General features: G+C 37.3%; 1 protein-coding gene across 1 annotated transcript in view; it reads right to left on the bottom strand.

Annotated features, from left to right (window-relative positions):
- Positions 1-27210, bottom strand: part of TLL1 (tolloid like 1) — a gene marked incomplete in the record, with an annotated part of 139689 nt that overhangs the window by 60172 nt on the left and 52307 nt on the right. The window contains 4 exon segments of the mRNA XM_072406015.1: positions 20409-20659; positions 21680-21893; positions 23088-23215; positions 24607-24732. Of these exon segments, the coding sequence (XP_072262116.1) occupies positions 20409-20659; positions 21680-21893; positions 23088-23215; positions 24607-24732 (719 nt within the window).

The following is a 27210-nucleotide window of genomic DNA, read 5'->3' as shown; positions in this document are numbered from 1 at the left end:
GGTAAACCGCGCTCGCTGGTCGCGCGTACGTTCGCGCTTCCAGCGATCGCGGATTTTATTGATGAATCAGGGGCACTGATGGGAAGATATACTTCATTTTGGAAGGTACCATATACCATCTCATCATCACCTTAAAGGCGGACTCTAAGGTAAGGACATTCATGGAGCAGGTTGCTATTCCCGCCCATGTGCGGAACCATTCCTCATCTGTTCTAGTGCCCTTTAAGTCCCTTTCCTATTGTGTTTTGTATACATGAGTGGAAGCCCGAGATAATTTTGACAGTTGAGAATAGACAATAGAGATCAACTTCAGACAGAGGTGTTCTCAAACAAATATGCTCAAAGGATGTCAGCCTATTGGAGAGATTCAGGCCGGATATCGAAGACTTTATCTAATGCCTTAACTGTATATAGCGAAACAATTCACTATTCATGTTCGGTGGGTCTCACGCATTTGCTCCTAGCCGATATTAGAGAGCCTCCCCAAAAGAGAGTAAACCAACCCATACTTATGTGCGAGCCACCAATTAAAGGTGAATTAAAGATGAATCTAGACCTGGCTTGAAAAGTGGCTTTCATTGCACTGGGAGAAGCGGTTAATATGGGGACATGAGACCTGCCAAATACTTAATACCATCCCAGACCTTGAGAACCTGTTGCAAATGGACGCTCATAGAGGATGGGTGTAACTTCAGGGGAAGCCATGGAAGTGAACTCACCGCTATTGGGGATATTAGGAGGCTTCCAGGGATACCCGGGACGGCACTCTATGGCCAGCAAAAAGGGAGGCTATCGGGGTAATTTGAGCCACCTGGTAATATTTCAGAATATTAGGTACTCCCAAACCCTCCTGAGTTTTATGGGCAAACATAGTGCCACATCTAATTCTGGATCTTTTGTTGCTCCAAAAAGGAGAAAATCTTGCGCTGAAATGCCTTTAATACTGGCGAGGGGACAGATACTGGGAGTGTTCTAAAAAAAATAGAGCAGTTTCGGAGGAATCGCCATTTTGAGGAATATAAAGATATAAATAAAGAGGAATAGTTAGCAGCAAAAAGCATTGAAAAATGTAATACCCAAGTAGTCTAGATGGTTGGTTGCCCACTTAAAATAGAATTGTTCTGGTTGAGTTGTACTTACTTCATCAGGGAGAGTGAGATCTAAAGCTTCAGATTTTTGCTCATTAACCACTAAACCTGAAACAGTAGCAAACCGCTTAAGGAGATTCATTAAATTGGGAAATGAGATTCTTGGCTGGGTAATAGTTAACAGAAGGTCATCAGCAAATAACTCACTTTAAAGATAGAATCTGCAATTGGGATACAATGAATACAGGGATGGCTCCTGATCAAACAGGCTAGAGGTTAATTTGCTAAAATAAATAAAATAGGTGACAATGGGCACCCCTGCCTAGTCCCTCGGCATATGGGAAAGGACTCTGAATAATAGGAAGTATAGCAAATTTTCGCCATGGACTTAGAGTATAATGCTTATAACCATGCCATAAAACCTTGACAGAAACCCAGTTTTTGCAAAATGTAAAAGAGATAGTCCCAGTCTATTGAATCAAAAGCGCTTTGAATGTCTAAAACTAAAAGCATACTAGGGATGCGATCTTTGTGCACACAGTGGATGAGACTAATAATTTTCCCAGTGCTGTCAGAAGCTTGTCTGCCTGGGACAAAACCAACTTGGTCCTTATGAATCAAGTTCTCAAGAAATGTATTAAGTCTGGTGGCCAATACTTTGGTTAAAATTTTTATATCGACATTCAGTATCTGGAGGCTCAGGGAGAGCTGGAGGCACAGCAGAGTTGACATGTGCAGCCGCTATCTTGGAGTCCCGCTGCAAGGATGAGACTGCTTCCAATCTCTTCTGTGCGCAGACTGTGCCGGATTTCTTCCTCATTCCGTCGGCGCCAGTATGTAGGGTAAGTAGCCAGGCTTGAGAAGTTAATAGTCCTGCTTAAGCTGATTGCTAAGGTGATGGCAGAGCCTGATTACCAAGCGGCCATCTTGGATCGCGGCTTGCAAGCACCCCCGTGTTTTGGATCTTTACTCTATAAACTCAATGACCATTAGGTTTGAACTTTGAATGGAATGTTTGCACTTGAATGAATGGTTTGGTGTTCATTTTCCCTTCCATTTAACCAAGTTTTTTTTGTTCTAATACTTTTGGTCTCAATTTAAAGAATCATTTTTGTTGCCCCACCACTAGCTTTCAACATTATAAGTAAGTTTCAATAAGCATGATCCTTTACTAAAGTCATATTTAAAGTTCTCTTCTATCACTATAGGTATCAGTGATGCTGTAGACATGTCAGAAAAAAATGGGTATTAAAGCTTTAAAGTAATGATTACAGACTGTTGATCCAGGGAACATCCAATTGCCTCATGTAATCAGGAAGGATTTTTTCCCCTATTGCAGCAAATTGTACCAGGGTTTTTTTTAGCCTTTTTCTGCATCAATTATGTCCATAGGGTTTTATGTTTATTTCCTAGTGGTTGAACGTGATGGACTTATGTCTTTTTTTAACCTGACATACTATGTAACCATGTGCCTAGCCCCACAACTAGTGCTGTTTCCAAGAATAAGCATATTACAGGCTTTGGTGGTGAAAAAGAGGCTGGTAACCACCGTTCTTATATATTTCCTTGAACAAAAACAGAACTTTACACTTAGTACCCAGTTTCCTAGCTAGAGAATCTCCCGTAGCAATCCTGCAAACGTTTAAGTAATGATGACCAGTTGATTGATCAAGACTTTCTGCTACCTTTAATCCAGTTTTCTATCCATTTGCATAATGAAGTTTCCAAACAATTTAACATTCATTTACATATTAGGTGTGTTTGAGCAGCCAATTTAAATACTTTAGCAAAGGCTAAATTTGCTACATCCACTGCTAAACTTTAGTTTACGTTTCTGCTTACATGCTCAATTTTGGTATAAACTTCTGTTATAAAAATTTCTCTTATTCAATAATCCATTCTTGATAGTAATTTCAATCACATCCTCATCTATATGATCAATAACTAACTCCTATATAAAAGAGTCCAGTTAATGAGTAAGACACTGGTTCCCTTTTACAAACAGGAACGTTTGCTTAATAACAATCCTAACAATCCATGATCTATTGTTTTTTTCCAATTAATCCAAATTATTCCTTTTTTTCTATTTTTTCTAAAAATTCCACAATTCCAAAAAAGTATATAAATAGCATCCACATTTTATAGATAACAACCATAATATTACATTGCATTGCTAATATTAGCAGAATGAAAAACCCAGTGACAATGTTTATGAATTGCATAAGCATTACCTGATATCTGATATTCTTAAATCTCTGTAATGGTAAATATTAAAAACCATAATTTTATATGTGGTCACATTCATGTATTTTAATGACCAAGTAAAGGGCAGAATATATGTTGTTTATCCATCATACTTGACAGAGCTATTTCTGGAGTTTGGGGCTGCCCAGGAGGCTGGACAAATATTCTTGTGTTGTTTCAGCATATTGTTTGAAATTTTTGAATAAATACACAATTTTTTATAATGTGCAAGAAGCCAATCCTGTTCTTAATCCCATATATTTTTATGTGACGTTTGTATTTTGTAAATACTTTGTTGTCAATCTTCTTTTCTCATCCACCCCCGAGAACCAAGGAATGAATCTTTAAACTTCCTTCTGGAGATTATTGAACTGAATTGCATGGGAGCTGCTGTCATTCTGAAGCTAAGAGCCAATCATAGTTGCCACTATAGTCACAGCAGACTACTAGTTGAGAGAATAGGATGCTGTATATAGGTGCCGCACCGATGATAGTCATACATAGGAAGTGCTGGACAGCGTAAACTTAAAAAACAAGAACAAACTTGGGCATAAGTAAAGGGCCCTTTAAACTCCTGCACTTAAACAGAGGAAGTGCTGGGCAGCATGACAAGGATGTAACTGGGGTGTAGGTATGGGGCCCATTACATTTATTAGGTTTGAGGTTAAGTACATTCATTCAATGTAAGTGCTGCTCGGCACGAATATAACCAGGAAAAACCTGGACGTAGGAATGGGGCCCTGTACAGTTATGCAGGGGAAGTGTTGGAAAGCACAACTAGCAAACAACCTGGGCATATATATGGGACCAAAAGCAATACAGGAGAAGTGCTGGAAATCACTACTACTTGTAACTAGGAATTCCTGAGCTTCTTTTTGTGGCATTTTTGTTATATGAGTTTACTTAAACTTTAATCTCTGTCTCAATATGTATATCCAAGTTTAGATAAAATAACTATAATTATTAATTGGGAAGTTTAAGTTTTTCTAAGATAAAAGGAAATTCTCCCTCCCCAAATGTAATAAAAATGCAGCAATATAATATTCTGTTGCATTATGTATGTTGTTAATAAAGGAGTTTTTCCCTATTAAACTACACTAAACTCTGGTGAATGGAGAGCATTAAAAAAGTTTCAAGGAAACTGCAGCAAAATCCAGACCTGGATGCAATTTGTCATATTGCTTTGAGGTGAGTGCTAACATCTTTTACATTTTCAGCCACCTTTTATTTCTTGTGGCTTGCTAAAAACAAATACTGTTGTCATTAAAACAACAAAAATATTGGAATCACTAGTCATGAATTTAAACTACCAGAAATATATGTTTGTGTCATTTTTTTAATTAATGAAGTAGCTGACATTCTCAGGCTAGGGTTCCTTTTGTAATGTGCAGATATTTGGCTGCTTCATTTAAATGAAACAACACCAGCACCCCCAAGTGGTGGCCTGTAGTATTTTACAATCATAGTAAGGAAAACAACTTTTTAAAAGTAACTTTGTTAAAGGATATACATAAAATTCAGACATACTTGCCTGGATTTCATCTGAACCAACAGTTGTTTTTCATTGTATTGGTGATTTATTATGAATCCATAAAACTTTCATAAACATATCTTTACTGACTACTGGCATAGGTGCCAAGTAAAGGTTTTGGATAAAGTTTTACTCCTACAGCATCATCCCCCATACAAAATGAACAATCAACCAATGCAGTGGGGATGAGGACAAGATGCTAAAGTACAAAACTCTTTTGCTCGGAAGTCAGCTTTAATAAAGGCAAAGAATGAGTAAACTCTTTGCCAATGATACACAATCACTTTTGCTGCTTTTATAAAAACAAGTAATAATGATTTTTTTTAAAAAAAAGAAAAAGCTATGGTGCATTACTGCTTTCCTTAGCAGAAGAATATAAATGAATACTATGAATATCACATGGGAACTGCAATCAAAGTAGTATTAATGGAAACAATAATAAAATATAATGAAAACAAATAGCCATCAAATAAATGTTGGTACTCAGTAGCCACCACAATCCCCCAACATCTCTTTGAATCTCTTAGAGCAATGTTCTAACCATTACCAGCCTATCCGGTAATTAATGTGTGTCATGTTGTCATCTTCTGGATATAATTACAAGGGCTGTTTGACAAGTAATGAGCCTCAACCATAAAGACAAAAGCTAGGAACCTTATATTATTTCTATACATTTATACGCTTTTAAAAGAACTCAACATCTTGGCCCTCAAGAAAGTCCTCAACAGCCTTGATGACATCATCATCAGAGTTCCTTCCCCTTTAGGTATTTCCTTTCCTTCCACCTTCCCCTTTAGGTATTTCTTTAAAATTCCAAATAGATATTAGTCCATTGGGCCCATATCTGGCGAATTAGGTGGGTGGTCTAACAATTCAAAGCCGCATTCAGGGATTGTGGCCATTGCAACAGCTGACTTGTGTGCTGGCGCATTGTCCTGATGACACAAAATCCCTTTTGTCAACTTTCCCTGTCTTTTTACCTTCAATTCCTCCTTTAACTTTCTTATTAATGTGGAATAATAAGTCCCTGTGATTGTTTGACGCTTTTCAAGAAAGTAAATCATCACTACACCATGAATATCCCAGAAGACAGAAGCCATGACCTTCATTGAGGACTTTGTGATCCTTGCCTTCTTTGGGGTAGGAGAACCTTTGTATTTCTATTGTTGAGACTGCTGTTTTGTCTCTGGATCAAAGTGATGGAACCAAGTCCCATCCATTGTTATGAATATTTGAAGAAACTGCTGCTCATTTTTGTTGAAATGCTTGAGAAAGACTTTGGAGCATCTCATCCATTCTCTCTTTTGGTCGGAAGTCAGAAGTTTCGGAACACATCCTGAAGAATGTTTCCTCATTACAAGTTCTTCAGTAAGAATGTGGTAAACTCTTTCATTTGAAATCCCCATACTCTTAGCAATGCTTTTGGTGGTCAGTCTTCTGTCTTGGTGGACAATATCATGAATCATTCCCTGGGTTGTGACACCTTTGGGTGCTCCGGGCCTTTCTTTATTAAAAAGGCTTTTTCCACCTTGTTTGATCTCGACAACCGATCTTTTGACAGTGGAATAAGAAGGAGAATCATCTTTTAACACTTCTTGCATTTCCTAATAAATTTCCTTAGTGTTTAGGCCTTTTAAGTGAAGGAATTTATTGACCGCTCTGTGCTCAAATTTCTCCATCCAAAAAAAATCACCAAAATACAATTTTTAAATTTGTTTTTTAAAAAAAAGATATAATAGATATACTTATACTTTTTGTTCAAATTTTATCTAAGGCTTTATATTTTAATAATTTACAGAGTGTTTACAAATATTTTTATTATTTATTATTTATATGTTAGGCTCACTAATTGTCAAAGGTACATTGCAAATTATGCATATTTACATATACACATACAAAGCAAATAACAGTTGGTTGTCATTTATAATACAGATTTTGTTCCATGTGAAAAACAAAGCAAAAAAAATCAAAAGTTTTGGTCAAGAATATTCCTTAAAGTCTGTAAAAGGCTATCTAATATGTGGGACATTAGGATGGGTTAGTGTGTTGTGCATGTTGAGGGAGCATTATCAGGAGGATCATAAAGCACCAATTTACATACGCAGAAAGGGACTGTGTAAATTACATACATTTCTCACATCATGGTGGTTAGCCAACAAAATGTTATCTTTGGGTTGGCCTTCATTTTTGATGGGTGAAAGAAGTTCGCATTTCTTGTATGGTTTTGGAAAAGTCTTACAGAAGCTGTTACAAGAGTCCATTGCAAGTGGACTAATTTTTTTTTTTTTTGGGGGGGGGAGCCTATTATCATATATGTATAACATGCAAAAGACAAGCTTGGGCAATTCTGACCAACTAGAAATGTGTAAGAAGTGTGGTATTCTCGAGGACTATGCTACTTTTCCTGCAGTGAATTGTACAGTTTGTCATTGAAGGCTTACGAGGTTTTAGAATTCATAGATCTAAATCAATGTAGGGAGAATGTAACAAAATATGATGCACAAATATAAAACAAAGAATCCAAAATACTCATAATCAAGTATGTTTTGTATGTTTTAGTTTAAAACTATCAAAAGATTAACTCAGAAACCTGCCAAAAGTTTTGAATGCCGTTTCTGCTTCAGAGTTGGGCATTAATTTGATAATATTACAGAAAAGAAGAAACACACATTTTCACAGATGTCAGCCTAACATAAAAAAGTGAAATAATTTCATAAGTTTAAATGCTGACAGAGCAGCTTTGTGACCTTAAAACATGCAAGATTGTCATTAAGTTCAGTACTGAACAAAGCATTCACAGGTGAGCATTTATTTATGTAACATTTACTGAATGTAACAATTATATCTTACAATTGTTCTTTGCCTGTCATGGGATACAATTCATTAGAAGCACGTCCTTCTCTATAAAGGTGTATTCTTACTACATTAAAAGCAATTATTATAGATAGATAGACAGATAGATTTTGAAAATTTTATTTAGGGTTGTTATATAGGTGTATACCATAAACATTTTTATTAGCAAAGAGTAATTCCTTAAACCAGTGAACTACAAATGCTTTTTTGCAAAAACATTAATCATTTTAAAGGGATGTTTGATATATTTTGTCACACCAGGTGTCCCAAGGTATTTCAGGATTTCTAAATAGCATTGACTTTTAGTCTGTCTTATCTAACTAAAACGAAAAGGATCACTCCAGTTGTCATTGTATTCCTTATTTACAAAGCTAAGAGAACATTCTTTACTGGATACATAAAAGAACCTCATTCAGTTGTGTGTGTAAATTTGAGATAAATCTATTGAGCTCTGTAAACAACTACAAAAGCTAAAGCCAGCAAATAAAACCTCAAAATTCCCCATTTTAGCTGAAAAAATATATATGCAATATCCTAAATTTTCCCAGGACTAACAATTAAAAAACTTTTAAAAATTCTATTTTTTTTTAGTCTTAAAAGGTGTAAACCACAAAAGAAATTATTTACAAAGTCCTGTTTATTCTATTTAATCTGTGATACACTAGTGATTTGATTTAGTGATCACAGATTTGGTGAGGTGAAAATGTGTGGGGGCCTGTACAGTTCACACCCACTATGTAGGGCAGGAGTCGGCAAACTCCGGCCTTTAGGCCAGATACGGCCTAGCCGGTAGTTCATTCCAGATACGTTTGGCCAGATACGGCCTAGCTAATTCATTCCCCCTGGCCGATCCAGAGCTGCGGGTTGCCAGCAGGATCAGCCAGGAGCGTTAGGAACTACCAGAGCCGCCGGAGCTCGGGAACCGCCAGAGCTTTGGTGCCGCCTTCCTGCTGTGGCTGCCCTATTTACCGCGGCCGTTGTGGATACTTCCGCCAGCGCTGTTAATAGGGAAAGCTCCCTGAAGGGAAATCCCTATCCTCCACAATGCATACGGAGGAGAGGGATTTCACTTCAGGGGCGTTCCCTGGTGGTGGGCGAAGCCATTAGCCTGGCCTAGTGTGCTCCCGCCCATCCCTGAAATGGCCTAGTGGCCATAAAAGTTTGCCGACCCGTGATATAGGGGATACATGGGGACTCCCGTCCTGCTGATTATGCCCGCCAAGTAGCGGGCCTTTAATTGCAATGCGGTAATCAACTCTAATTAAATATAAAATAGCTTTTTTCTACATGTGTATTTTTTACTGTGGTCAACAGTGCTGGAGGGACACATATTATTGATTTTATGACAGAGGCTGCGGGCCGGTGGAAATATGAACATGGGCTGCAATTGGCCCCCCGGCCGGACTTTGGACATGCATGCATCAATGATTCTCTTGCAAAGTTTGCCAAGTAAAAAAAAAAAAATGTCTGAATTTGCTGGGTATTTTTTGTGAGGATTTATCCTATGAATTATATGAAATCCACTGGCCGAATATTGTCACAGGGTGAATCCTAAAAGTACATTGGCAGCCAATTTTAACCTTTTGAAGAAATCTTAATAGACATACATCATGTCATATCAGTATTTCGAGAAAGGGGAACGGGACAATAAAATGGCGTAAAATGGCGGTGGTGGGGGGGGGGGCATGAAAAACGTGAACAACAAAATCATAACACAACTTGCCTATAGAAATCTTTGTGGAACAATTTCAGGCGAATATTGCTAATTAACAGGAATGTCCAATCGTTTGTTTACTGACATGCTTTCCATGGTGCTGAAACTGTTTATACTCTATACAGTTTTAGAACCAGGAGTGTCAATTTTAAAAAAAATTGCTTGATGCATGCACCTTCCCGCTTGTTTATACTAGCAATATGCCCTTCAGCACTGAGATACATTGCAGGGGAGTGGGTGCCTATTATACTAAAATATTTTCATAGTATTGGCTTTCCAACAGAGTTTAAGGTGGGGGAGTATGCTCAGTATGGAATGTGGGCAAGAATACTACACAAATGTATATGCAGCTGATGACATTTCAAGGCCACCCTTGCTGATTGCTGACCATCCAACACTGAAACTTATCACAAGTCACCTCATCCTGCTAGTCTGGACACATTATGAAAAGCATGATCAACTGTAACCTTCAGAAAACACTAAAACCCTAAAATATCCCTGGCAGCCATCACTGGAATACATGCATGTAGCCCAAAAGTGGCTGCAGAAGATGCATACATATGCCCTGAGCTGCAACAAGTGATATTCAAAAGGAGATAACAATGATTATATTTAAAAAAAAAAAGCAAAATGGTACAGTGTTGTAGCAACCCTAATAACTGGAGAAACTCATAATGCAAATCCGCTCTCAGCCCACACCCTGTGCATAGACTTTACAGAACGCTCAGCAACCATCTAATTACCAGCAGGCTGAGAAGGGCCATCACGGGGCAAGGGTAACCAATTTGTTGCCAAACACACAATCACAGATAGACTGCCACCACATGCTAAGATGGAAGCACACACTGTTACCCTTGACAACCAGTAATTATTCTGCTTCTTTTAGTCCTGTCTGTCTCAGCCGCTGTCACTCCAGACAGGGGTGTCTTGGTGCAGGCTGCTATAGAAAGTCCAAGTTATTAGTCTGAGTCACTGGGCTCCCTGCAGTGTTCAATCTGTCAGTGCCATTGTCCTTAGCAACAAGATGGTATCAGTGAAAGTTCCCTCTGCTAGGCTTACATGGCTTTTCTATGCCAACAACAGAAGTAGGACTACTAGGACCATCCAATGATAGCACGGTGGGGTCTATCTGGGATGCTGCGTCCACATGGATTATGATGCTCTGTGAAAACACTCAGGATGCCCTTGTTCTAGCAATATTCATGATTGCATAAGTTCAGGTTTTCTGAACTGCCAACCCCTGAATTATCAGCACAAAATATGGAGTTTACAGAGACTAAACTAGGAATGTTTTGGACTTATGGTGCACCATAACAGGCTAAACATGGAGTTTGAGCTTTCCTGAGGCCTAGGAGACTAGTTCTTGGTCTCAAAATGCATATTGATCTGGCTATGAATCGGTCAACTACTACTTTCTATATAACTGTGGAGTGGTATTATAACGATTATTAATAAATGTGTTTCAGAATACAGGTCAGAGGTCAATCAAAGGCCAATCTACTAGTTTTAGCTGCCAGATACTAGGGTTTATGACACCTGGAAACACAAATCTCAAACTTTTACATGTGTTGTAAACTAGAGGGTCTGGAATTATGCTGGTTGTCAGAGAAATAAATATCTGACAAGGGGAATTTTATAACCGTGGTCTTATGTACTTTTAAACAAAGACCCTAAAGAAGGACTCTAGCCTCCACTTCTCTACATTTAAGGGGCGATTTCACAATAATGCTATTCCCAATTAGGGGATGAGCAAGCGAATTTATTAAATTCGGTCTCCCGGCGAATTGGGACGTTCTCGCTTACCAAACATGTATGCGAGAATGGCCTTTGTAAATTCGGCCAGCAAGACCGAATTTTTGGGACCTGCAAGACCAATCAGAATTTCTCTTGCAGCCCTTTACTAGTTGTATGTGTTCTTGAATAGAGTTTCTCTATCCAAGAACACGGGAGTCCTGTGTTCCTGGATAGAGAAACTCTATCCAGGAACATATACTACAGGGCAGCAATAGCAATCAGGGGAGTGGAGCAGCTCCACTCCTCTGATTGCTGTTGCAGTCCTGTACTATGTGTTACTGGATAAAGTTTCTCCATCCAGGAACACAGTGTGAGTCTCACTGCTGGCTCATGAATGAATGCAACGTGGGAAAATCCTCTGATTTTTCCCACATCCGCATTCATTCATAAACGCAAGCCGCATGACTTACTCTGAGAGGAGGAGCCTTCCTCAGCTAATCAGAGACCACTAGAGGTTTTGAATGGAGGGTCTTCTCCCCATTTAACCTCTAGAGCCTTAAAAACAAAATTGGTAGAACTGTTGTGTACTGTTTTCAAATTACCAAGGAACTGTTTTTTGTTTGCTCAGCACAGGAGAACCCACTGACATTGTAATATAAGTATCTCTTACTCTGTAACATACTTTCCAGCACAGTAATATTATGATACATTTGTTACATTTTTCTTTTATCCACTGGGATCGGATCCACTGCAGGAAAAATGTAACAAATGTATCATGTGATTTTTTTAAGGCATTAGAGGTAATTGGGTAGAAGTCCCTCCATTCAAAACCTCTAGTGCTCTCTGATTGGCTGAGGAAGGCTTTCCTCAGCCAATCAGAGAGCACCTGAGGTTTTGAATGGGGAGACTTCTCCCCATTTACCTCTAGTGCTGGGCATCTTCCCAGTGATTGCAGCTGTGACTGCAATCATTGAGAAGAGTGCGATCCCCGGGGCACTGGAGGTTAATTAACCTCTAGTGCCCTCAGGATCGCAAACAGGAGGATTCTGAAGGCTGAATGCAGCTGTGGAAATCTTCCTGTTTTAGTTTCCTCAATCTTCTGATGGTTTCGCGAAAACGGATCACCGAAAATTCGCTGAACCATTGGAAGCTCAAGGAAATTTTCGCAATACTGCCAGAGGCATTCTCGCTCACACTTTTTCCCAATATCACAGGTGTTTCCAGCAGAAATGGTGTACTGGGACCTGTTATAGGTCAGCAAGCCTCTTATTTCTTGGTTTTCAACTGCAGTATGGGATCCACATTATCTTTGTCTACTTACAACACTGCCTAATTCACTCTTTGTACTTGTAACCTACAACAGCACATGGGTTCCCTACAACAGCACAGTACTTCTGGCATTGTTTTGTATTATGATGTGCACATGTCAGATGATAATAGCCCGTAACAAACAGTGATTGCTCCCTTTAGCAAGAATCTGACATGTGTACAGTGGTCGTACAAGATCGTTCATGGATCTGTCAGGGTGGAAAACACAGCAGCGTGTTGCTCCCTAGCGAATCCATCCCCCCCCCCCCCCCCCCCCCCACACACACACACTCCTCTCTATAGAAACGAACAGGTGCTTTGTGTACAGTGCTCATCCATTCATCTGTCACCCTCTGTCACTGGAAACGATTATGAAAGATCGTTTCCAGTGACAAAAATTCTACATGTGTAAGCAGCCTAAATCATGTGGCTTGCTTTATCCACAGGGGTCTCTGCAGTCATTTCAGAAAAAAATGAGGGATGGAAGCACCTCTTTTGCCAGAGTTTTACATCTTGAAGTATTTTAGTAAACTCAGAAACACCCTAACCTATCAATTGGTAGACTGCCAAGAGATGGCATTGCATTGTGTGCTTAAACTCATGTATATTGTCATGTATGTCCCAACATATTGGTTACAAGGCTTAAGTGGGCTAACTAAGCGGTCAGTAATTATTCATATTAGGCAGAGTTTAGAGAGGAACAAACTAGAAGGACAATGCCAAGTAAATATTAAAAAAAGGCTAGATATGACAGAGAAATAATTTAGAAGAGGACACTATAAACCATGCTACTTATCTTAAATGCCATTCAGCTGCGTGTTTAGCCTGATCCTTTCTGTAACCTAACAGAACAGCTGTTTTCTGAAGAAAGATAAGAATGTTGTAGGGAGCAAGCTTTTAAAAAGGCATTACCTTTTGTAGACTTTTACCAACCATTGTTTTCTCTTCTTCTTGTAATGAGAGACATGCAAGGCCTACCATTGGTAGCCTTCTTTAAAAAAAAAACTGCCTGTTGCCTGGCTGTGTCTATCATCGATGCTCTTTAAGTTGAAGGCCTCAAACAGACTTGCTCAATGTATCAGAATTCCATATCTCTACCTTTGTTAAAGGTCAATTAAAGCATTAAAACACCCTTGAAATCATTAAAGTGTATCCTATATAGAAATGTACTGTACCTTTTAAAAGGTCTACCCCCAAGTGCGTATGTGCAGCAGTCTTGGCTTTCCTTGATTTGCCAGAATCAGTTCTGTACAGTGACATTTATTAATACTCTACAAGGCTGGAGAAGATACACATTCATCAATGAACATGGGTGATCCAGCAAACCTGGGATGAATTTCTTCAGAGTCATTTGCCTTTTGTTAGCCAATGTTTTCAATCCTGGACCAGTTCTTTTTCAGGTTTGCTGGATCACCCAGGTTCATTGATGAAAGTGTATCTTCTACAACCTTGGAGAGCTTTAATAAATCAATAATTACTTTTACTACTGCCCACAACACTGAACACATCTCTAATGCTCTAAAATCATAGCCTGATTATGATTGTAAACATACTTCTACGAGTATTAATCTTATGGGTTTCAGTAGTTTATTCCTCTGTCCTTCAGTCATTTTAGGGAAGAATAGTAACTAAATTCAACAGAAAGAACTTGTAGGTAAGAACTTGTAGGTAGGAGCTGGTAGGGGATGACATAACAGGAAGTAACTGTTTAATCACAAATTTTAGGAAAATATTTTAAAGCATCATAGCAGATTTTAGGAATGCATGCAATGGGAGCATTAACAATCCTTTTTTACAAATTGGGTATGTTTTGTATAGCAAAAGGGTCACTTAACCCACTCTTTAGTTGTAGTAAAACATATATTAATGGGAGCCTGGACTAACTTTACAAAAAAACAGATTTTCAGAAAGATAGAAATGTCTGGTGCACAAAACAGTGAAACAGTGTTATAGATTAAGCTATTCAATTGAATTCAACACTACTTTAAAACATGCTAAAGCCTGCTAGCAGCTTGTTTAAAGTGATAGAAATGTCATAATGATCTGTGTTTAACATCTCTAAATAACTGCTGAAGAGCTATTAAAAAAACTGCACAAGGTTTGCTGAAAAATTTGAAAAAGTCTCGTAAAATCTTCCTCAAAATCAGCTAAAGCCATTAATGATGTCTTCTATCAAAAAATGTAACTTGATTAAATAATGAATACATAACTGGATTACAGTGCTTAACCCAGAAATTTTTTTAAGCCGGGTGGGAAGAAATTGTAGGCGGGTGAATTGAATTGTGACCCAACTCTTCAGTAACCACCCAAAAACAGCCGGGTGGTTGCTGAAAAGTGCCGGGTGGTGCACCCAGCTAAAATGGGCTGGGGAGAACACTGGGATTAGATATTATATTCTTCTATCTCCTTGGAGTTCAACTTTAACCATTTGAAACAACTGCTTCATAACTAAAAACTGTTAATCTCATTGTATTTGTAATCCCATGTTACAGACAAACATTGGATTGTGCTGTACTAGTTGTACTGAAAAACAAAAGGATTTGGCAAACAATGCTGGTAAAAGCAGCAATAGTTTAAACAGCCTGTTCACCAATGCTAGAAGTCTCGCAAACAAAATAGGGAAGTTGGAAGCATTAATGAGTGAGGAAGATTATGATTTAGTTGGCATTGCTGAATCCTGGCTTTGTTCTTCGCATAACTGGGCTGTCAATCTTCCTGGGTATACTCTCTTTTGTAAAGACAGAGTCAAACACAAGGGTGGTGGTGTCTATATGTGAGAAGTGATCTAAAAGTTAATGTGAAAGAAGAAATTGCTTATGGAACAAGCAATGAGGTTAAGGCATTATGGGTGGAGCTGAATGTGGGGTTGATAAACACACAATTAATTATTGGAGTCTGCCCCCCAGTGCTAAGGAAGAAATAGAGAATCTACTACTAGCAAAGATAGAAAAAGCATCGGAGCAGCAAAAAGTGGAAGAGTTTTAATCATGGGAGATTTCAACTACCCTTACATTGACTGGAGTAATGGCACTACATGAACAGCAAAAGGGAGGAAATTTGTGAATTTAATACAAGATAATTTTATGGTACAGTTTATAGAAGCCCCAACGAGAAATGATACTCTGCTGGACCTAGTTGTTTCTAACAATGCAGAGCTTATAACAAATGTGCAAATAAAAGAGAATCTGGGTAGCAGTGACCATAATATGATTTCATTTAATGTAACCTGTCAACAGGAAGCAAAAACAGGAAAGATAAAAACATTTAAATTTAAGAGAGCAAATTTTCCAATATTAAGGGCGGCTCCGTGACTTGGACTGGGAGGAGATATTTTCCTCAAAGAACACAGAACAAAAAAGGGAATGTTTCAAGTCTGTTCTACAAAAGCACACTGAAAAATATATTCCAATGGGTAATAAGTTTTAGAGACTAAAATTAAAACCTATGTGTCTTACAGCTGATGGTAAAAAAGCCAAAAGTAACAAGAAAATGGCATTTCAAAAATATAAAAATGGAGGATCACCTTCATTGTTTGAAAAGTATAAAGAATGTAACAGAAGATGTAAAAAAGAGATAAAATGTGCAAATCTTTAAAATGAAAGACAGATTGCAAAGAAAAGTAAGGCCATTATTTATAATTTTTAGAGACTCTTTAGTCACTGGCAAGGTACCAATGGAAAGACCGCATCCAGGGAGTTTAAATTAATGATTCATACCTTGAATGGTCTAAGGGTATTAGTGGTGTACCCCAGGGCTCAGTTTTGGGACCTTTACTGTTTAACATCTTTATAAATGATATAGAGTTTGGGATTAAAAGTTCCATTTCTGTGTTTGTAGATGACACCAAACTATGTAATGGAATCAAGCCCATACAGGATGTCCATAATCTACAAGCAGACCTGGATGTACTGTTTGATTGGGCGGCCAAGTGGCAAATTTAAAATAAATGTAAAGTTATGCACTTGGGGGCTAACAACCTGCATGCTTCATACTGTCTAGGGGGAGTCAGAAATGGAAAAGGATCTAGGGGTTCCGGTAGATCATTAATAACAGCATGCTGGTGGACTTTATAACAGCATGCAATGCCAAGCTGCAATATCTAAAACTAGCAAAGTACTTTCTTGTATTAAAAGAGGAATAGACTGCAGAGATTGAGACATCATCCTGCCCCTGTACATATGTGGTCAGGCCACATCTGGAATATGCAGTCCAGTTTTGGGCACCAGTTCACAAAAAGGACATTGTGGAATTGGAGAGAGGGCAGAGAAGGGCAACTAAATTAATAAAATGAATGGAGGAGCTCAGCTATGAGGAGAGATTAACTAAACTAAATCTATTCTCCCTTGAGAAGAGACATTTAAGGGGGATATGATCACCCTGTATAAATATATATAAACGGTACATATAGAAAACGCTCTTCAACATTTTTCACTTTGAGATCATTACAAAGAACAAGAGGGCACTCTTTGCGTCTGGAGGAAAAGAAGTTTAAGCTCCAGGTAAGGAAAGGATTCTTCACTGTAAGGTGAAAATGTGGAATCGGCTCCCTCAGGAAGTAGTTTCAGCAACTACTATAGATTGCTTTTGGAAAAAGCTGGATGTTTTTCCAGAAGCACGGAATATAACTGGGTATTAAGGCTTTAAAGTAGAAAAATCAGTGACTGTTGATCCAGGGAACATCCGATTGCCTCATGGAATCAGGAAGGATTTTTTTTCCCGTTGAAGCAAATTGCACCAGGGTTTTTTTGTTGCCTTCCTCTGAACTAACTATGTCTTATGGGGTTTTATATCTGGGATATGTTTATTTCCCTAGTTGTTGAACTTGATGAATTTATCTTTTTTCAACATAACCTACTATGTAACTATGTAATTATTAATCTCCCTTGTAGTCCAGCTCCACACATTTATATATATATATATAAAGTAAGACTTTTACATGGGTTTAGATAAAGGAGGCGAGATGTGGAAGTGTCACTACAACATCAACATGAATTTTTTAAAGCTGTGAAGCATTTATACAGATTTGATAGTGTTTTTTATTTTTTAAGAATTAAACTCAAAACATTAAAAACTACCTGCCTAATATAGTGTAGGCCCCAATTGTGATGTCAAAATAGCACTGATCATTAAGACATGGACTCATTAGAGACCACTAAAGGTGTCCTGTAGTATGTGTCAGCAAGATGATAGGAGATTATCTTTTGCATTTCTAATAATACAGCCTCCACTAGCCTGTCTTCTTTCTATCCAACTACTTTCTGTTCTCCAGGTAAACAACACAATACATCCAGCTGTCGACAAGTTAAAGGATAATGCAATTCATCTGACCAGGCCACCTATTTCTTTTGCTTCATGGGACAGTTCTGACACTTTTGTTGCCCTGTAGGTGCTTTCAGTGATGAACAAGGGTTAGCATTGGCTCACTGACTGTTCTGCTTCTACATAGCCCTATATGCAGCAAGCTAAAATGCACTCTATGTTCTGGCACCTTTCGCTTATGGCCAGCATTAGTTTTATTTTAGCAATTTATGCTACAGTAGTTCTGTTGAATCATTATCAGACTAACCTTTCCATTCCACTACCAAGTGATGGCTTGCCATTGACTAGTTCTAACCACTGCAACACCCCAAAAGACCTGCCATTTTGGAGATGCTCTGACTCTAGCCATCACAATATTGCCCTTGTTAAAGTTGTTTACATTTTTTTATGCTTGCCACACATCTTCTCTAAAACTGACTGTTCACTTGCTGCCCAATCTATCCCACCCATTGACAAGTGTGGCTGTAATGAGATCATCATTTTAATTCACTTCAGCTATCAAGGGTTTTAATGCTTTGGTTGATTGGTGTTACTTAGGACATGAAAGTAATGCTTACCATTTCATGTGAAATTCTGTTTCATATCTGAAATGTCAGGTCAACTAAATTCACTCAGAGACATAGATGTTTTTTTGTCAAACATGTCTTAAAGATATTATGAAGGTGACATAATATAAGTAAGAGTGTCTAATTAAGCATAAACTTCTCATGACAGCAGTTTTAATTGAAAAGAATTGTGCCAATAAATGCATCCAGATGACAGATGCTTGATGCCAATACATATATAGCCACTTACATCAAATGATATCAAAACATGAATTCTATTTAATAAAACAAACTCAATTTCATTTGTAACCCAATTATCTTTAAATAAACTCATATTTTACAACTTTAAATAAAAGTTGCTACTGTGAAAAAAAAGTTTTAAAGAATTTGGCACATAACACAACAATTTAACTGGTCAACCGTAAAAGATTTTTCATACATAGGGAACATTTACATTCATACAAACATATATATCATCATTTCAGGCGCTGTACAGGGTCTACAACACATAACAGTTCAGAAATAATACACAATTCACCTACACATAAAGCATGATACATACAGTATATGCTACAGCTAGGTTTACAATATACTTAGTAATCTTTTGTAACATATATTTAAAATGTTAAAGTTGTCAACTGATGTATCAAATTACAGATGTATCTACAAGAAGATCTGTTTGATCTTGTGCAAGAATTCTAAGGCAACAATTGCTGTTCAACAGGACACAGCTGAAGAGAAATATTTTTGTCATACATGTGCTTAGTCTTCAGTACGAAGATACAGATGGGCTCTTAAAACATTCATATTTCCACCTTGGCTGGCTCATTTCTCATATCATCAGTGTCATTCTGTGGATTCTGAATGGATATAGCACCATTGTAGAGAGTTCTTCGAATACATATGTAAGCAGAATATTTGCTATAGTATGGTAAAGGCTCCTTCTAGCAAATACTACTTACACATCTGCATTTAATGAAGTTTGAATTACAGTTTGCCTTTATACCCACACAATAGCAGCCATTATACACGATAATATTGTAAGGTGAAACTAATAAGGTTTTGGATTCTGCAATTCGGCTGACCCTGTTTAATTAACTGCTTTTTATTATCTCCTTTGGAAAATAAGGAATTTGAGAAGTATGAGAGATTTGCAAACCAGTAACAGGTCCCTGATTACATCTGGTGCAAAGGAACAGTGCATTACAACACATGGCATAGTAGACCAATAAATTGAAAACATCCTTTTCAGATCAGAATTCACATTATGAATGTAGCAAAGAGGAGGGAAAAAGTTACATTCATATAAATGATGGTTACAACGATAAGTACTGGTACCCGGCGTACAAGACGACCCCTGACTTTGTCATACATTTTTCAGGGTTAAAAAGTCGTCTTGTACGCCGGAAAATACGGTATATACGTCTCAGTTATAAATGTAAAAGTAGTTTAATTAAAATAAAAACTAAACACAAGCAAGCAACAACACAGTGAAGTGTTTCATTCCTTGTGGTTCCGTTCTGTTAACAGACTGTAGCAGAGCCCGATTGACTCCGAATGCTAGCTCCTTTTATCTGTGTGCTTTTGTACAGTGCCTATTGTACTGTAAGTAGGCTAATGGTAAAACGCTAAGTTTTAAAAAAATATATATATTAAAAATAAAATTAATTTGATATTTATTGCATATATAATTGCATTTTGTTCAATAAAAAACATCTTTTTGTTTTGCTTCTATAAGCATTTGTTAGTAGCAAAAAAGGCAACACATCAGAAAAGCCCTCTTATATGGTTTCCAAAGCTTAAACACACACACACACACATTTTACATAGCAAAAAATATATATATATTAGGGGGGAGTATTGTTTCATTGTTTTTACTGCATAGCCTGCTGTTAATCATCTGTAATATTTCCTAAAGCTAACAGTATCAAACCCAATATTATAGTGCATTAAGGGACACAAAAGTAAGATATGGACATTAATTCTACTGTTATCATGGGGGGGAAAGATGGGTTTTCAAATAAATAAGAGTGAAAATGACAACTGGAGCAGCAAAAAGAAATTCTTCTTACCCCTGATCCACAGTAACGACCCAGTCTCATCGCTGATGTGTCATGACCATCAAACAGCTCCATGTAATCATAGCCACAGTCTGCCTCCTCCTCAACCTCAAATGTTGGAAAGCTTAGCTCAACACGAAGACCTCTCTCAGAAACTAACAGCCATTCACAATCGGCCTGAACGGGGTAGTTGTTGTCACCGAACTGGGCATGGGAAAACAGATCTCTGGACTTTGCTTCTGGTTTCAGCCTGCCACCACACTCTAATAAAAAAAAAGTGTGTTGTTTACCTTGACAATAAGGCTAATTTGCATGCAAGTCCTGTAAAATGAAATAAACTTTTTTTTCAAGGGGTGAGAAATACTTTGAGATCCATAAAGAAGTAAAGTATCAAAGGATCCTTAAAAACTTTTTAACCACTAGATGTCAGTGTAATGCAATTTTCTTGTGTACATCCTAAACAGGCACAGTAGTTTTTCCATGCACATCAGCATATAATGTAGTGCCCAACCGAAGGTACCAGCATTTAAAAAAAATGTGTTACAACTAAGATGATAATAATTATCAGCAAATTATATTACCTGCTTTGATGAAGGCTAGTATATTTATATTTTTAATGCAGGATGATGTAACACATTAAATAAACCATTAAACAGCCTGGAGCTGATTAGCCTTTTGAACTTCTTATTAAATAGCCTTTATCGATTGATAATCCAGTTCCTTCAGATTTCCGGCATAGATTTTGAAGTGCATTTTCAAATATACACTGTTTTTTGGAGGTGCCGTTTATGTTTTGATGGCGCTGTACTCCAGCTGTTGGGTCTTGCTTGGACGTGCTTTCCTGCTCATTCCTTCTCATTTATTTGCTGTTGTATAGCCCTAATATAGATCAATTTAAAGGACTATACAGGTAGTCATTTTCCATTAAATATATACAGCAACACTCCTATATAAAACCCAACACTCCTCAGGTCCGGAGGTTGCTGGATTTTAAATGCAACCTGTACTGCCACGAAAGTAGTATAGGCATAGTGTTTAGAATAGTAGAATTGACATAGTCTAAAGTCTGCTCCGCATAGAACTGTGATAACAAGCAAATCACTTTCCACTAGGTAAATGTCACCCAGTAAAAGGTTATTTATATTAGTATACTACATTATACTGTATTATAATATTAATATAGTCTACACCTAAAATGCACAAGTTTTATTATAAAAAATGTTAAAAAGGGTAACATTTCTTTCTTCCACATAAGAAACCTTTACTCTGTAGTTTGCACTGACCTGTGGAATGGGTGGCTTGAAATCCTTTCCTTTGTACAGATGCATCAGACACAAAACGCAGAAACATCCTATTTCCTGTGGCAACCAAAGGCTCTGGAATCTTATTACCACACAATCTTCCCAGGATAGATGACTTGTCCGTTTCACCATCAAAGACTTCTAGGTGGTCATATGCACATTCTTGATGCTGCTCAATCTCGAATTCACTGAATGCCTAGTGTGAAAGTAGATTTTAGTATATAAATCATAGCCTTAGGTTTACACAGCTGATAGGTAATATAAAATTTCCTCTGTTACCATGTGTATCAAATTTGTGCCTACATCTTTTTTCATGAATCTGAGTTACAATACCAACTGTATAGTACACATGAATTGCCTACGGTTTAAATTTTGAAATATGTAACAAGCACAATCAGGTTTAGTGCATGCTAAATATACATTTTTAAAGGGCTTCTCTGCTTTGGAGCTTCAGGATAACTAGGTTGAAAGGTTTAAATATTTTTACTTGGAAAATTGACTTTTATTGGCAATAAAAACAGTTTTCCTTTTGACAATTTGATAAATCAGGACTATTGCTTCATGTCTTACATGTGTTAACCAAATGTAAATTGACAAACGAAAGCAGAATTATTTGGTTTCTGGTTATTCTCTTATATCTTAATTGCTAACACTCTCATACACAAACATACACAGCAAACAGGCGGACAGTATTATTATATCTTGAGAAAACTGGTTTATTAGGAAGAAGCAAATCCAGCTGGTTTACACCCCAGGTTCACCAAGAATTTATGTCACAGTCGGTCATCCATGTGTTTTAGTAAATCATTCTATTGCAACACATGCAAATGGTAAAATAGACATTTAAAATGTGTCCTATTCATGGTCAGATTGACAAATGTTTGTGCAGACATTCCTAAACAAGAAGGATTTTGGGAAAACAGTTTATGCAGCAGCATGGGGAAGACCATCCATTAAGGTCAGGGCTATGGGCTATGGGCAATAGCTTAATTTGCCCTACCCTAAAACTAGCCCTGTGTCTACAGTGTCCTGACACTGTTTCCATCAACTTTTCTCTTTATCCTTTTCTATGAAAATTTCCACATCCAGAATGTTACAGAATTTTAAATTTGGTAACGAGACCTCAGCAAGCATCTGTACAAAAAAAAAACTTGGGAGGATGTCATTTGTGAGTTACAAGGTCAGTGTTCTCTGGGAAACGTTCTCAATTGTATATTACTGGATTAAAATTCAAGCTGGGGCCATGTTACATATATATATACTCTTTAGTGGTTATTCACTACAGGCAATTTAAAAAGAAAAAAGCAACAGAAATAAACATCCACCTTTCAATTTCATATTTACACATTATTCTTGGCCTAAAACAAGGTAAACACATACAAATACTTACTAACTTAACCCTATGACCTGGAGTGGCACTTATTTCCCAAGTGCATTCCTTACGACTTGGATACTTGTCTGGCCAGTTGGGGCTTGTTATTATTCCATTCGGGCTATGAATTCTATGTTCACATTCAGCTGTGTAAGGAAGAAAATTGTTTAGAATATAGTAGTTGCAATTCACAAAAAAAATGTAAACAATATTTGTTATGTGCACTGTTCCTGGAAACCCTATTGATTTTCTAGTTTTGTGTTTGATTGTACTTTGCATTATGCAGCACAGTATTTCCCCTGAAAATTTCTAGCTGACACTTGTTAATGAGGATTTTACCATATTGAGGATCTTTACAAATATTTAGCAATGTAAATTTGTGGCATAGAAAAAAATCAATTTTGTGAAAATCGCCCAACCGTCCCGATTGGTAACGGCTTGTGCTGGCCATTCTATTTACATTAACAGTTAAAGTTTTAAAACTAAAGTTTTTTTTTCTAAATAATGTATGGGATATACATACACATCTACACACATAAGTGTTAGTTTACAAATAATTCCATCAGCACTATAGGTTTAAAGCACAGCAGAATTTTCTCCTTTTAAGTAGGATATGTATAACTGAATCTTTAGGCAGAGTTTTTTGTGACTATAGAGAGAGAAGGAAAAATGTCCTGTATAAATTTCATCTTGAGGTATTAAACACCACAGAAGGTGTAATATGAAAACATGTCATAAGATGCATATGACACTTTTGCTTCCAAAACGAGCAAAAAGAAATTCAGCCTTTGGTAGTTTACAAAACTGTGTGACCTCTAGTGTCTGGTAGCCATTATTAACCACCTGGGCATTTCACTGATGTCTAGATTTCTGTACCAAAAGCAGTACACTGTTTTTCATGAAATAAAGATTTCTTTGTATTGGACTCAATACAGCTTTTTTGTATTGAGTTCAATACAAAGTGATTTGAATTTCCCGCCCTGCCTCCCGCCCGCACCGACGCATGCAGCGACGTCACCGGGAAACCCCGGAGATCGTCACTGCTCACGCCGGATGAAGAAAGAAGAGGACAGACGTGTCCGGAGGAGCTGCGGGGACAGGGTAAGTATTTTTTTTCAGTTGTAATTCGTTTGTCATACAATGTTGTCGGATGTCGGATTGCAATATAACGCTTGTTTATATTTTTAGCTACCCCGACCTGTGTTCGGGGTAAACGATAGTAGCAAGTTTATGAACCAAGGTTGGGCTAACCGCCCGGGTGGGTATAGATAGAGTGAATGAACTCTGCCAAGCAATAAGTATATTCCACTCCATCCAGTTGCCAAGCTCTGCCATGTACCAGCAGACATCATCAAAGTATGTGCAGCAAAAAAAAAAAAAAAAGCATCTGGGAAAGTTTACTTGTGTAAATGTGTACTTCTTTTTGAAGCTATCCGAAGGCTTTTTTTTTGGCAAATAAATCACCTTGTTTCCGGCACTGTAAAGTCAAGAAGACCTGTTTGCTGGTTTAAACATTTGCAATTTTTGGGGCTCTTACCTTCTTTGCAATCGTGTTTGTTCTCATGGAGTACAAATCCATTGCGGCATTGACAAACGTAGCTGCCAATTGTATTTATGCATTCGTGCTGGCAGCCCCCATTTTCTTTCGAACACTCATCTTTGTCTGCAGGTGAGAAACAAGTTGTGTTACCCCTTAGAGAAAAAGCTTGTCATGTGGCACCAAAATCACAGGTCAATTAAGCAAAGCATATCATGCAACATCATGTCAGCCTGTAACCTTGTACACATACGACTCTGTTAAGGTAACATAAGTATTTGTTTGACAAAATGACCTAGTTTGTGCCTTTTATTACATTTTCAAATATGATTAGATCTAAATGAATTTTTTACATTAAAAAACATGGCTAAACTTCAAAACTGATGATTCTACAGGTCAGGAATATACAAGGTTGCAAGGAACATGTTTATATAAAGATCTGCATTATGTACAGCTCTGAACAACAATATAATTATTATTACCAACATCAGTTTTTACATTTGGGATCAATATATAAAGGTAAACGTTAATATTATATAACAAGGAGATGGCAATAGGCAAATATACCAGGTGAATTGATAAATATGCATACTGCCACCGTTAGATCCAAAGTAAAAATTAGAAGATAGAGAGAAATTGTCAGAAGGTCAACAGCAGCCATTCCAGAAAGAGGCATCCGCTAGAATGTGTCATATGTCATTATCCAAGAGACCTGGTCAGAGCTTCAGATCTGAACTGGCAGATTGCTCTTGACATACACAGAAAAAGCTATGTCATGGCAATGCATAATGCAGATGAATAGCAATTAATTAGAGGTGACACAGTTAATCACAAGGCAATGCTCAATCAGTTTAACTTGTGTGTCATCCTTCAAGGGCTTATTAGTCATCATTGTTCCTGAAGGGAGTTGTCATTAAATGTCTAAAATTAGGTCTTTTTATTTGATTTTTATATATTTCTTACAATTAAAAGACATATTTCTACTTTTACTCTGCCTCTATGGTCATTTATTAAAATGTGGTATAGCAACAATGTGGTCATAATGCTTTGCCAGTTTCAATGTCCGATGAAAAACAAGTTTGTTACTAACTTATCCTGCTTCAAACTGTTAGTTGTACAAAGAAACAGAGACCTTATAACGGTGTTTGCATTTTTATAAAAAAGAATGTAGATATACTGAATACAGAGCTGAATGTAAATGTAATGAATCCCTGATGCTATTTTAAATGCCTCTGCTCCAGCAGTAAACTGTACAGAAGGACCTCTTTTCTTTGTGAAAGCAGTGGTCTGTTATCAGCAAGAAGAGCAGCAAAAGCTCTAGTTCTGTCTTGGCAGGGGCCATGGCATAATAATGCAAAAAAAATCATTTTTTTTCCTAAAACATTAGATGGGCTCCTAGGAAATTTAAGTTAGGCAGCCAATGACCGCTTAGACAGTTTTATACTACTGTTTGTCCAGAGTTTAAAAACCCATGTTTAAATTTACCATTTCTAATACACACCAGGGCTTTTTTCTAATTAACTGCAAAAAAACAAAATGCAACCTGCAGTGTTTGGACAACGTTAAGACTCTCAAAAAAAACTTATGTTTATGTGCATTTGCATGCATTTTTGGACATTTGTGAACTCCAGAGCATTTATTGATTCATTCTGGGGAATCTATTGCCATTTTCTCCCATTCTAGCTGTTCTGTCACACAGCTTGGTTCAAAACCCAAAACTTTTAAATGCCCAAAATCTCAAACAAGTGTGTGTACATGTAGCATTGGTGTAAACTTAGCTTTACATAGGTTTATTTTGAGTTTCATTATGACATGACCTATGCTTTCTTGCTCTAAACAAATGTCTAGTGATCAAATATAATTTCTGGGATCCACACAATTAAAGGTAATTTGCATTGACAGTAGCTGTTGACATGACCTTGTACTGTTTTAAATATTTGAAATGTTAGTGCTGGTGTGATGTTTTTACATGGTAAGAATATTATACTGATTTTGAAATAAATAATATTGTGAAAGAAAATTCTACCACATTAAGCAAGTATCATACAGACTACTAAAATTCTATAAGTCTTTCTGAAACTGAGACATTCCTCAGTTTACAGTTTTTCAGTTTACTAAAACTAAGGGGCCAGGGTAATCACTAGGAACTGTCTCTAAAGGTCAGTGCAAGGATTTTTTTTTTAATAAAAATGTAATCCTTTTGCATAGTGGCAACAAACAAAATTGCCAATCGCTTTAGGCAACCAATATTGCAGTTCTTTTCTTGAACTTACCAGATTCTCCGAAAATGTTTTGAGTAGATGAGCTGCAGAATATTTTGTCTGAACTTTAGACCAAGATTGAGAAATTACAGATAATGACATGGTTTTAAAGGATGCTCACCAGCGTTTAAAATGTGTTAAAAGTAGCAAATCTGAGATTCCCATGGTTAGTTAAGTTAAAGAGTCTTGAAAACAAATGGTTTGGGCATTCGCTAACCCCAAGTCATTTGTGGGTAAGTGAAAGAAGGCAGTTCCCCAGCTTTCAATGGATGTTTGCACTCTTAAACCAAAGAAGATGCAAATATCCTTTCCCCACCACAAATAATCTTACGGGGTGGTCGTA

The sequence above is a fragment of the Pyxicephalus adspersus genome, chromosome 3 (assembly GCF_032062135.1).
Source record: "Pyxicephalus adspersus chromosome 3, UCB_Pads_2.0, whole genome shotgun sequence".
In the NCBI taxonomy this organism is placed as follows: domain Eukaryota; kingdom Metazoa; phylum Chordata; class Amphibia; order Anura; family Pyxicephalidae; genus Pyxicephalus; species Pyxicephalus adspersus.
The sequence above is the reverse complement of the archived record's forward strand: the minus strand, read 5'-3'. Positions and strand labels throughout refer to the sequence as shown.